Here is a 14,070-nt window from a genome sequence, read left to right as displayed (position 1 = left end):
ACTTCTTTTTCAAACATCTGTAAAGTCCCCCTGTGGTGAAATTAAAGTTATTAAATGTTTATATTAGGGATGTCAATTTTCACAAAATCCCATGATCGATCGTAGTTTAAATTACCGATCAATTAATATTTTAATAAAATAGTATTCTCATGTTATGTAATATGACAGTCCCAATCATAGTTATTATTAGTAGTGCATTGCTGTTTGACCTGCGCGCTGAATGAATACCGGTAAAGTGGGGCACTTTGCTAGCTCGTTATTTAAATCAAAGAAACACATCCTATATGAGATTAATCAAATATATACAAAATAAACATAATATTACAAATTATATCTGCACAAAATGACGCGAATGCACAAGTGAACTTGAACTAAGTTACGTGCGTGCCATTCATGTTGTGGACGCGCTCTTCCTGGAGCAACACGATGAAAAACGGTCACTAAACCCAACTAATTCACAATGTTTTATTACAATATTGTTCTCTTTATAATATTATGTAATATGACAATCCTAATCATAGTCAAATGGCCATGTTTTATAAAAACTAAATAAAAATGTTTAGAAATTATGTAAGATAACGTTAATTAATTATTTTTTTTCCAAATGACACAAGGAATAATCTGTTTAACACGATTTTTTTGTACTGTGGTTTTGGTGTAGGGTAGGCTACTAAAGTGTACTAAAATAAACATTCACGAGTGTACCTTTACTTCTCACCGCTGATTCCTGATGGTTTAGAAGACAATTACACTGAGTCACACCCTGTCGTTTCAAAGAATAGTAGCCTACACTGGCGAGTGTGAAGTATAAATGCCTCGTCCATTTAGGGAGGCGCGCGCGCAATCAGCGGAGGCTCGCAAACCCATAGACAGCGCAAACCCATAGACAGCGCAAACCCATAGACAGCGCAAACCCATAGACAGCGCAAACCCATAGACAGCGCAAACCCATAGACAGCGCAAACCCATAGACAGCGCAAACCCATAGACAGCGCAAACCCATAGACAGCGCAAACCCATAGACAGCGCAAACCCATAGACAGCGCAAACCCATAGACAGCGCAAACCCATAGACAGCGCAAACCCATAGACAGCGCAAACCCATAGACAGCGCAAACCCATAGACAGCGCAAACCCATAGACAGCGCAAACCCATAGACAGCGCAAACCCATAGACAGCGCAAACCCATAGACAGCGCAAACCTAGCTTAAAGGATAATTCCGGTATTTAACACCTTGAGTCTATATTGTAGTTTGTTTTGGATGAAGAGTGGTGGACAAAATTTTTTTGACAATGGTTCCTCTCTCGAGTTTTTGACTATAATAGAATTGGCCATGGACCCATTTAACATTGGAGTCAATGAGCATGTCCGAAAATGTCATTAAAAAAACCTTTAACATTAGTTTTCAAAACTGTGCAACTCACCGAGTGATTAGTGATGTTAGTTGATGTTCCAGAAACAAAAAGTGTTGCGAAATACAGTTTCTGTCGTGTTTTATTCGTCATTTTGTAAAATCCCATTGAATTCTGTTGAAGGACTGAGTGCTCGTTAATATAAATGCGCTACCGGAAACGGAAAGGGGGCTGTTTACATTTGGTCGATGTAGTTTTTGCTCGCTTCCGTTTCTCAGAAGGCTAGCGAGCAGAGCAACTGTGCTCCGGGAGAGTAAGCGAAATAAACAAACAAAACCTTCATTAATTGTTACTTGTAATATGAAGTTGAACTCGACTGTGACCGTGAGTGTCCCGCGAGACATAAACCGGTTATCGCCTTCAAGTGGTCGGGAGTGTGCTAACGCTTCAGATTCAAATATTGAGCGGAAGTTTCACAGTTGTGAAGTGTCTGAAAAAATAGTTCCACTATAGCAAAATAAACGGATTGGAATCATATATTGCAACGATATATTGTTTATAATCATCAACGAACACCACTAACCACTCGGTGAGTTTAACAGTTTTGTAAACGAACATTATTGGCTGTTTTAATGACATTTGCGGACATGCCCATTGACTCCAATGTTAAATGGGTCCATGGCCAATTCTATTATAGTCAAAAACTCGAGAGAGGAACCATTGTCAAAAAAAATTTGTCCACCACTCTTGTTCATCCAAAACAAACTACAATATAGACTCAAGGTGTTAAATACCGGAATTATCCTTTAAGGCAGGGCTACAGAACCCGCGTTTCTAACAGTAGTTCCGCATTCCATTCCATTCATTAATTTGCACGAGAGTTTTATTTATTTTTATACCGTGTATTCTCCGTGTAAATTCATGCACCGAACCGTGACGCCCTTACCGATTCGGCTCAATATGAATACATGTACCGTTCCACCCCTATTCATTATTAGTCGTGCATTGCCGTTTGAGCTGAAACTGATCACGCTTTACTACAGCGTTAATTCTTAACCAAATGCATCCTGTATGAGAAATCAGATATGGATAGGCCTACACAAAATAAACACAATATTACAACTTAGATTTGCACAAAACAAAAGGCTGCGAAAGCACACGCAAACTTAGTCATGATGGTGTAAAACGGTCCCAAACATAACTCCGGCGCGCTCACTTTACATGTTTCGTGGTTGAGCAGCACGCATGAAACTGCTTATTTACGTTTTATCGATTAAATGTATTATCGACAATTAATTAATCGTCAATGAATCATTAACATCCCTAGTTTATAGTCTATGTGGTGCTTTTAATATGCTTTAAGATGAACCATGTGCAAATGCAAAAGTCTGTTATTTTCTACTTAAAACTGCACCAGAGTCTCAAAAAAAGAATTTGAAATCACTGGTGTTTCTGACGTCACAAACTACCTTGTAACCAATCACGTCAACTTTTAAATATGTAATTTTGGTGATCAAAGATGAGTTTTAAAGATACAAATCGCCACTAGGGGTCGCTAACACAATAACAAAGGTGTAGGTTGATGACGCAAAATTTTCTTCGGAATTATGGAACTTGTCGTCAAGCTGATGGATCTAATGATGTTTATAGTTAAGTGAATACATTGATGTTGACAGCGCGCACACACACACACACACACACACACACACACACACACACACACACACACACACACACGAGTCACGCGGATATAAAGGAATAAGGACATTTCATTCTACCAAACTACCCACAAGTGCTGTATTACTACTCACACATGTCAGTTTATTAGACAAATTAAACTTGTGAGGTAACGCAGCGCTGTTTCACTTGGTCTACACCATAGACTGTAAAAAAAGATCTACACTATCACACTAAACTGTATTTGAGTGTGTTGAAAGTTATAATGTTATTCTATGTGTTAGTTTGTCTGTATGAGGCTAGCAGTGCGCTAGATCAACATTAGAATAACATACAGATCATATTCTAACATTTCATCATGTTGAACTGTAAAACATTGATTAGTTTTATGTACATTTTCTCACCTGTCAAATAAAGTACATGCAAGAGCTCTGTCAAGTCGAAGTTTGTCAAGGATGTGGAGCTCTCGGCATCTCGAAAATGCCACGCTGATATTGATCCTCGTTTTAGTTCTCCGTTTTTCCCAAAGTCTGCTTGCCATGGTCCATAATGTTTGAACAAAACAACAACAGCGTGCAGCTAGCCGCTACTAGGGATGGGACGATTACCGGTTTCACGATAAACCACGATAAAATGTACTGACGGTTAGTATTATCGTTTAAAATTTAATTATCATTAAAACAGTGTTTGATTATCGTGATTTTAATAACTCACTGTAGCCTAAATCCTGTCCAGCCAGCAACAGTCTGACGCAGGCGCTGCACGCAATGTTGTTGTTTTTTTATTTGAGAAGGAGTGGCGGATGGCAGTGACCGTGCTCGGGAGATTTTTCAGCCTTTTAAGAGGACCAAATCTGAGGTGTGGTCATATTTTGGCTTTTACAAAAGTCCTGATGGTCACTCTGTCTGCAGAACAAAAAGTCGCTGCAATAGAAACACTTCAAATCTGCCGAGTCGTCTTGTGTGACGATCACCCACTGTTATATAGCGAACCGCAAGGCAAGTTAACTTTGACCTCAATACCAAAACTACGTCTGGGAAATAATTGGGCACGAAATGTTATTTTGAGTTGAAATATTTTATCTCACTCGCTTGAAATAAACGTGAAGCTTCCGCGAAGAAAAGTTTGCAGTAAGTGGCTTTGAGCCAAAGACGAACGAACAAGTTCAAACAAGACTATTATTAAGAGTGACATTTATGGGATAATAATGTATAGATACATTGTACACTTATTACACCGTTTCTTTTTTTTTTACCGCATAATTACAGGGACATATTGAATTGAGATTAATGTTTTAAATCTTACCAGTTTATAAATCCATTTTGTACAGCGTAACGTTACAAAACAATCGTCCAGACAAGAGTATCACAACAATATTATCAATCTCTGTAAACAATAAATCAACTCTGATTTCATTTTAAATACAATCAAAAACGGAGACGCAAGACGGCAAGTTGTATTTGAATAAAACGAGAGAGCGCGTCCGTTGTAATCAACGCATTATCATCCTTGGGCGTCATATACTGACGCTTTTGACAAATCGTCTACATCCAACGCACATGGCACCCTTTAGCGTCAATATGACACGCACAGAGCTTTGTTCGGTTATGGTTGGGTTTAGACCACTAGGAGGCGCCTTCTGGCCCATATCTATCTGCGTCTCATATTGACGCTAAAGGGTGCCATGTGCGTTGGATGTAGACGATTTGTCAAAAGCGTCAGTATATGACGCCTTGGGATACATGGAAGTGCGCTTATAATACGTTGCTATGACGACGGTCATTATAAGAAAGGAAATGCCACAGAATATAATCTTGTTTAAAAAAGTGCATAGAGCTGCTTGTTTTATTTGTTGTTTGTTGATTTTCAAACATAAAACTTGTTGAAATGTTTTCAGTGTGAGCATCAGTTCTTTTTGAACACTTTCATCTCGTTTTAACAAAACCGTGATAATATTGATAATCACGATAATTTTGGTCACTATAATCGTGATATGAAATTTTCATACCGTCCCATCCCTAGCCGCTACGCACTACGCAGTTGTCCACGTCTGTTGCCATGGTTACTATGGCAGAACGAGCGGAAACCAGGGATAATGCGGATATTACGTCAGTGACAGGCGACAAGTGAACAGGAATTCCCGGACGGCCTATTATTTAAAATGGGAATTTCTCTGAAATTAAAAATCTTTGGAGACTTTTGGGATATTGTAAGTACACAACTGCAGGATATATATCACACTGTGCAAGTGATTTTTGGATTCGACCTACACAATTCTTACATATTGTACCATTAAGGTTTTAATTATTGACTACAGGGGGACTTTAAGACAATGTTAACAATTAACATTAGCAGTTGTTTTGCATTTTTTTGCTATTAAATAATAGATGCCAACTTTCTACAATGTCAGAATGTCCAGCACTACTGGCGGACATGTTGGCTTTAGTTTAAACTGACAAAACGAGCACAGAAAATTAACCAAGTCTTGTGACCCACATACTCCTATCAGACTCATCTACGATAATAACAGAATTTGGATGAAAAATGATTTCTCATGCCTCCTACAAGAGACTAAAGAGTATGTATCATGTTATGCACGTTGCCTGTTTAAGGGTTAAAGGATTAGTTAACTTTTAAAATGAAAATTCTGTCATCATATACTCACCCTTAAGTTGTTTCAAACCTGAATGAATTTCTTTCCTCTGCTGAACACAAAGGAAGATATTTAGAAGAATGTCAGTAGCCAGACAGTTTTTGGTTCCCATTGACTTCCATAGTAGGAAAAAAATATACTATGGAAGTCAATGGGAACCAAAAACTGTCTGGTTACTGACATTCTTCTAAATATCTTCCTTTGTGTTCAGCAGAGGAAAGAAATTCATACAGGTTTGAAACAACTTAAGGGTGAGTATATGATGACAGAATTTTCATTTTTGGGTGAACTAATCCTTTAAGGACAAGAATTCAACAACCTGTGTTTCATACACACAGGGACTTAATGACATGTATGAGGTTCAAAAATAGCAGGTTAAGCCTTTCTGTGCACAGTTAAATACTCAATCTTCTTACACAGACATTTCACATCCTTTAGGTAAAATTGAGAGCATGATTGAGAATAATTGATCTTTAGTACTAACCATTAGCAGCTGTTAGTCTGTGCACTTATATCAGCTCACAGGAGAAATTCACTTTTTATAAGATAAAATGTCTGACAATAAATAGATATTCCCAAATTACACAAGCAACCAGACACTGGCATTGAGGAAGAGATGGTAATTCTGTTTCCTTAATCTGTGCATGAAGACCAATTCAGCACTGTGAGTTTTTTTTTGTTTGTTTTTTGTTTTTTCACTTATTTTATTTTTATTATCCATCTTGTCACTGTCATTCTTTCTGTGCACTGGAGGCTTCGGTCACCAAGACGAATTCCTTGTATGTGTAAACATACTTGGAAATAAAGCTCTTACGGATTCTTTTAGCTGTGCTATTCTTTTAACGGATTCTGTAAAGTAAAAATTTCCATTTAATGTGTCAACACCCATTAGGCATATTTCTTTCTTTGCTAGAAAACATTAAGAAGCTGTCTTTAAAACTCCAGCTGGTGGATAGGCCTGACATAATCATCTAATTGAAAGAAAAAAGATGATTTAGCACCAACAGTGTTGGGGAGTAACTAGTTACATGTAACAGAGTTACACAATTTAATTACAAAATAAAGGTAATGTATTCATATACAGTTACTGAGAAAAAAAATTGTAATTAAATTAGTTTCTTATGAAAAGGTTAAAGATTACTCTGAATATTTTCTGTAAAAAAGCTAGAATATGTTGAATATTAATTTGAATATTTGCCTGTTTTTGATTTGCACAATGCCTCCAGCCATTTAAAGGCCGTTTAGTAAAATTATGCTAGCTAGTCTGATGCCTTTGATTGGTTCTCGCTTTAATTTGAAGTGTATCACGTCTGCCAATTACATCAATCCACATTGCTGCTAAAAGCTTTAGGCTACAACCTGTCTGAGAGTTGCCACCATGGCAAAAGATAAAAATGCATGCCAGTGCTGGAAATTAGAAAAATAATCAAAAAGACATTTTAAATAGGGTAACTTGTAATCTGTAACCTCCAGTAACCTTCCCAACACTGAGCACCAACCAATTCAATATGGCTGGACTAAACAATGCAAACTGTAAAAAAATAAAATAAAGTAAAATCACTGTTAAATCTATATCTATCTATCTATATATGAACTGAGACGAGTATTTCTTATATTTCTGATGGGTTCCAGTCACAACTTAGAAATGGAGTCCCCCCAGGGCTTTATATTTAGACCTCTGCATATCCATGACACCAGTGTAACGGTGAACTATCGCAAGAATAAATCCACACATGGTGTTTGATATTTAAAAGGGAAACTTGAAAGTAGGCAAGTGTTTATATTTATGTTCGTATTAATGCATCCATGGCAGATACCATATTGATTGTGCCTCATTGTCCAGATATCCAGAATACGAATTACATAAACCTCAAGAAAACAATCAGTTTAACTAAGGTGTGTGTGTGTGTGTGTGTGTGAGTAAGACGAACCTCAGCATTTGGCCACAAGTCCTTGATGACTCTCTGGATCCTGCCCACCACCTCCAGCCTCATTTGCTCCTCCTCTGGACGAGGAGAAATGTAATCATAAAAGTCCTTTATCTCTTCATGCAGCCTGGAGAGAAAGAGAAATAAAGTATTACAAAATCTAGTTCCTCAAAGAGTGATTGCATTATTAGCAATAAAGTTATTTAATGTGTAACAAATACTATATTAAAGTGATTTAGCGGCACAGTACCAGGCGATGATAAATGATAAACCTGGTGTTTAATAATAAACCTGGTTTCTGATGACCTGAGCTGTTGTGAGTGTCATTTAATAACAAGAAAGAAAGAATAAGACATTACACAACCAATAGTATCCATACAAAGGTTTTTTGTTTCACTCGGTTAAATACACCTAAACTATTTAGGTGCCTTATGCTCATTGAGAAATAAATGTACAATTTAAAATATACACTTTCTATTTTAATACATTAAAAAATGTAATTTATTCACGTGATGGCAAAGCTAAATTTTCATTAGCTTTTGTCACACGACCCTACAGAAATCATTCTACATTATGACCAGACTGCCAGCAAAAATCAGATTTTTTGCATATCCAGATTTTAGTCTGGACAGCAAAAAAAAAAAAAAAAAAAAAACATGTGAAATCAGTTTTAAAAATAAAATCTAATTCAAAACACATTTGAAAGTAGTTTGAAATGCAATTCCAATCTGATTTTTAGATGTGTCTGAGTCTGGATACTCTGGCTGCTCAAATCATAATTCAAATTGTCTTTTGCTTCACTCTTAAAGTCGACATGAAATCAAAATTGACCCTATTTACTTTGTTAGTGCAGATTCCTAGTCTTGTGGTGAACAACGAATCCGTGTTAAAAGTTAATACAAAGAAAATAGTTTGCCGTGGTAATCTTTAATCAAAGTCTAATAGTTACTTCCGGTCTGAAATGGCGTTCCTTTTCTGATAACGTAGGTTTGACGGCTTGGGTTTAAAAAAAGCATTACCACTCCCCCTCAAACCGTTAGTCTGCTATGAGCAGAGATGGAGAGGAGGAGCGGCGGAGTAAAACCCTGCCCTCGGTTCAATAATTCCCTTTCACTGGGAAATACATCACAACACTGGAGAAAAGTAATTTGCAAGTTCCGGTTCTCGCAGACTTTAATGCGACACACAATGGTATCGTCAAAACTGGTGAAAGAAATGGCAGAAGTATTCATACAATGTTCAAACGGCATGTCCAAAAATTTCAGCATTTTCTTGTGTGACAGGAGTTCTGCACCAAGTCTCAACAGGGTGCTTATATGAAGAGCGAGATGTGCCTCCATTTTTCCTGCATCCGTTTTGAAAGCCTCATCACATATGTGGGAACACCTCCGTCGTTACCAGAGAAACCCATGCAGATAAGTCTGGACACAAATCTAATTTGATCACTTGCAATTAATAGTGCTGACAGTCTGCCTGAAAAATCTGATTTGAGAAAAAAGAAGAAGTTTTGCCTGCAGTCTGAACACAGCCTAACATGCTGATTTGGTGCTCAAGAAACATTTCTTATTGTTATCATTGTTGAGAACATTTGTGCCGTTTAATCTTTTACTGTTACGGTTTTATCCATTTAATGCATCCTTTCTGAATAAAATAATAAATTTCTTAATAAAAAAAATTGTATAGCACGGTACTGTATGTATGCTGTCAGGTAAGTGATGAGAATATTGACATAACTCAAGGTGACAGAAGAACAAAGAAACAGATTCACACCCTAGTTACAGGTAAGTAAATAATATTCAAAGGCAGGTTATTACAGCAGGGAGAGCTATAGTGACGCTTCTGAGTCAGGAAGAGGGAGAGTGTAGCTACTATCTAGGTGACGCCTCTTTATTACACATCTCTAATAATCTGAACCAAGTTCATTTCAACCTGAATGCTTAAAAGTAGTATTCTGACACAGAAACTACCCTGGAACGTTACCAAGATGGCAGAGTAAATTGACTTGCAGTAAATGACTTGCTCTAAGTGTGGCTTCTCCTAAGAACTGAAGTCTTTCCTCCAGAGGTTGAACACAGAATCTGTGTGGACACTGAACTAAATGAACATTCTCTGCATTGGTTATTTCTATATTTGCTAACTGCTAGAGTGACCTAACATTAAATATACTGTTCTTTCACAGTCCAGTAGGGCTGGGCGATATGGCAAAAAAAAAATGTATCGCTATTTTTCAGAACGATTGACCGATTTTAGTTTTTTAGTCAACTTAAAAAACGTAATATTCAAGTAACATTCTCTTTATAAACAATCTGGTTAAAAAAACGTTATAATCCAAGCACCTGAAGTGATCAAAATGGTGTACATGTAAAAACAAATGACTTAGCCTATATGTTTGAAGAAAATATTAATGAAATATGGAGTCAAATATTGTACAAACTTATCTTAAACATAATATATACACTCATAAACAATATAAAATAAGAAAATGTTTGCGTTTTAGGAGGTCAGGCCAAAAAAGTCAAGGCAAATCAAATTCAAAATGACTAAAAGTATAACACCATTAATAGGCTATAGCCTATTATTACAGCAAATGTTTTGTAAAACAACAGCTTTCATCCCGTCACATCATGCAAACATGAAACAAACATACAGTAGTAGTTCTTTACAGCTTTATTGCAACGTCACGTCTAATAACTGCTTTTTTTCCCATTCCACTGCCAGCATTTCATTATTTTCCATTCAATTAAATTCACATTTATTTGTATAGCGCTTTTCACAATACACAATTTCAAAGCAGCTTTACCGAAATGCACGAGTCCACATTACAATTAGAGTGATCTGTTATCAGAGTTATGGATTACAGAAATGTACACAAAATCACAATTAGCGAAAAGGTAGGCTTTTATTTTAAACAATGTATTAATTGTTTTCAACTCTTAATTTTCAACTCAAAAACGCATTCTGTGTGAACAGCCGCTTAAAGGATAATTCCGGTATTTAACACCTTGAGTCTATATTGTAGTTTGTTTTGGATGAACAAGAGTGGTGGACAACATTTTTTTGACAATGGTTCCTCTCTCGAGTTTTTGACTATAATAGAATTGGCCATGGACCCATTTAACATTGGAGTCAATGGGCATGTCCGAAAATGTCATTAAAACAGCCAATAATGTTCGTTTACAAAACTGTTAAACTCACAGAGTGGTTAGTGGTGTTCGTTGATGATTATAAACAATATATCGTCGCAATATATGATTCCAATCCGTTTATTTTGCTATAGTGGAACTATTTTTTCAGACACTTCACAACCGTGTAACTTCCGCTCAATATTTGAATCTGAAGCGTTAGCACATTCCCGACCACTTGATGGCGATAACCGATGTTTATGTCTCGCGGGACACTCACGGTCACAGTCGAGTTCAACTTCATATTGCACTGGTCAGTGGTCACGTCTTTCAATATTTTCAAGGTTTTGTTTGTTTATTTCGCTTACTCTCCCGGAGCACAGTTGCTCTGCTCGCTAGCCTTCTGAGAAACGGAAGCGAGCAAAAAGACTACATCGACCAAATGTAAACAGCCCCCTTTCCGTTTCCGGTAGCGCATTTATATTAACGAGCACTCAGTCCTTCAACAGAATTCAATGGGATTTTACAAAATGACGAATAAAACACGACAGAAACTGTATTTCTCAACACTTTTTGTTTCTGGAACATCAACTAACATCACTAATCACTCGGTGAGTTGCACAGTTTTGAAAACTAATGTTAAAGGTTGTTTTAATTACATTTTCGGACATGCCCATTGACTCCAATGTTAAATGGGTCCATGGCCAATTCTTTTATAGTCAAAAACTCAAGAGAAGAACCATTGTCAAAAAAAATTTGTCCACCACTCTTGTTCATCCAAAACAAACTACAATATAGACTCAAGGTGTTAAATACCGGAATTATCCTTTAAGACTAGTGATGTGTTCTACGTTCATAGAGCACGTCACACAAAAGCGGTTAATCAAGTGTGCCATCATGTGGTCGGATAAATATTCTTCTCTTAACTGTTATCATTGCAGTGATGTCAACATGACTAATTGTAATGTTTGCTACTAACATTTCTATTCAAAACCGTAATTTCTCAATTTAAAAATAATAAAAATCGTTAATCGAAGAAGAGAAAAAAACGACCAGCCCTACAATCCAGTCTCTCTTCCACATTTGACACCAAGGGAATGTTAGTGGGCTACATTGAATTTGTTACATCTTTAGTGCAGAACAAGGTGTTCAGATAACCTTTTAATCCCAGCATCCTTTACGTTCGACTAGAGCTGCCAAACTAAAGTTCTTACTCTAAAGAGTATGCAAATTAAAGGGCTTACCCAAGTTATCTGCCCAGACATTTTAGAAATGGACAGGACAGGTGAGAAACCATCATGCCCTGAAGAACAATTTGCACTCTAGGAATCCTAATCATCTTATTACTTAAGAATGAGACTCACTCATCAAAAATGCTGGGAATTGTTCAAAAACTATGCACTATGAAAGTAAAGGTGCATGCAACTGGCATTCTGAGTGGAAACACTGAATGAAAGCATACAGTTTTTACACCCAAGTTGCACAAACAAACAAGTCATGCAAAGCTTTGAGCATAAACACCAACACATACACACATAATTCTCTCGGGGTCCGATCGGTGTCTAAACGCATGAAACAAAACTGCATGAGAAAGTTCTGCCCTTGGCATGACGCTCTGCAGAGGCAGTCTGACAGCATTCATCAGATCTGGCCACCACTGCAACACGAACACACCCACTGCAGACGCACGCTGATGACCACAGACACATCTTATTTAGTGCGTAAAAACTGAATCGAGTTCTCTTTCGAGTCTTCTTGCACTTGAATGGACAAATGCACACAAAATTGTCAAAATATCCTTGTAAAAAGAGTCGGTTTGTCTTGAGTAAAGATCGACCGATAAACAAATTTAACGTCAGTTTCCCCAATAGTTAAGATCAGCAAAAAAATCAGGGGGGTGGGTTGGGGTTGTTAATGTAACTTTGCTTTTTATGTATTACTTAAAACCTACTTTACACTAAGCTAATGCACGGATCCAATATAATGATACACAGATTTATTTCCGTTAGTACGTTAACTTAACTGACTACGTTTACGAGTATCCTTGCCGAGCCGGATCTCACACATGCCTCATTCTCTCACAACTCTTCACATTCATCATAAGACTGCCCTTATGTTATTAAGATACTCGACAAAACAGTCATTTTGGCATGATCGTGTGTGTTATTTTAAGTTCAAGCACGAAGGAAAACCATATTCTGGCGTGCTATCTGTGCGCACGATACTGGCGCGAGAGTCTTTCTGTGTGTGTGTCAGTCAGGATTCACAGGCAGTGCGATCTTTTGACTTGTCGCACATGAATGGTTTAAAAGCATTTGCATGAATAAGAGCGGGATCATATAATGTAACACTAGCCAAAAGATGACAAAAATAAACAGATGCTGCGTTAATTGCATGCGTTAAACTGGACAAAAATGAATTGCATGCGTTAAGAGCCCAAAATTATTTATTTCATAAAATCGAAGCATTTTGCGCCATATAATCGCATAGGCATGACATCGCGATTGTGATTGCGAAAAGATTAATCGTGCATTACTAGGCGTAATATATGTAGCCTATTCCGCGCAAAGACATTTAAATTATTTATTAATAAACTAGCCTAGTGTTTTCTGAGTCAGTGTCAGCTGCAAAGATGAAGTTGACGATGCTGACTCCCCCTCTCCGCAGTATAGTGGACATCCGCACCTTTAGAGAGAAATGCACCTTTCATACAGAATACATAAGAGTATTTGTTTTCTTTTTATTTAAAAGAAGATATTTCCCGCTTTCTATAAATGTATTTCTCAATCTCATGTCTGTGCGAGTAGCCTATAGGCTGAGTTTTGGTTCATTTTTGTGAAGCGGTCGAGTTCACGAGACCAAGACAGCAGAAAAAGCATCATTTTATTTTACAAAAGCGCAATGTTTTGTTATTGTGAGTTTCCAGTTTCCACAAATAAAAGTAGACCCTTTACGGTTTTGAATGTTGTAAAATATCGTAGTTGTTTCCACAGTTATCAGTAAAAATACACAGGTTTAAAAAGTGATCGCGAAAAAAAAATGTTTTGCTGCAACTAACCGACTAATAAGATTTTGGTTGACTAAGCCTCTTCTCGTCAACTATTAGGGGGCAGCCCTACAGGCTACCAAGACAAAAAGGATCACACATGCAAACAAACAGACAAAATAAATCACATTGTTTTTATGCTACAAAACAGACCATGCATGCCACAGATATGCAAAAAAACAAGGTTTTTCACTGGCCCACACAATAAAACTGAAACACTGGCCAATATAGTGTTGGTGGTTTCACACCTATAAGTGGCCTGGTGGCCAATCTTCATTTTACAATCCATT

General features: G+C 37.2%; 1 protein-coding gene across 2 annotated transcripts in view; it reads right to left on the bottom strand.

Annotated features, from left to right (window-relative positions):
• The window catches only part of tent4b (terminal nucleotidyltransferase 4B), a 38,430-nt gene that overhangs the window by 7,925 nt on the left and 16,435 nt on the right, over positions 1 to 14,070 (bottom strand). For both annotated transcript variants that reach the window (XM_079584122.1, XM_079584121.1), the window contains exon 2: positions 7,616 to 7,739. In XM_079584122.1, coding sequence (XP_079440248.1) covers positions 7,616 to 7,739 — 124 coding nt within the window. The remainder of the gene's footprint in view (positions 1 to 7,615; positions 7,740 to 14,070) is intronic.

This window comes from Phoxinus phoxinus, assembly GCF_949152265.1.
Source record: "Phoxinus phoxinus genome assembly, chromosome: 2".
NCBI lineage: Eukaryota > Metazoa > Chordata > Actinopteri > Cypriniformes > Leuciscidae > Phoxinus > Phoxinus phoxinus.
The sequence above is the reverse complement of the archived record's forward strand: the minus strand, read 5'-3'. Positions and strand labels throughout refer to the sequence as shown.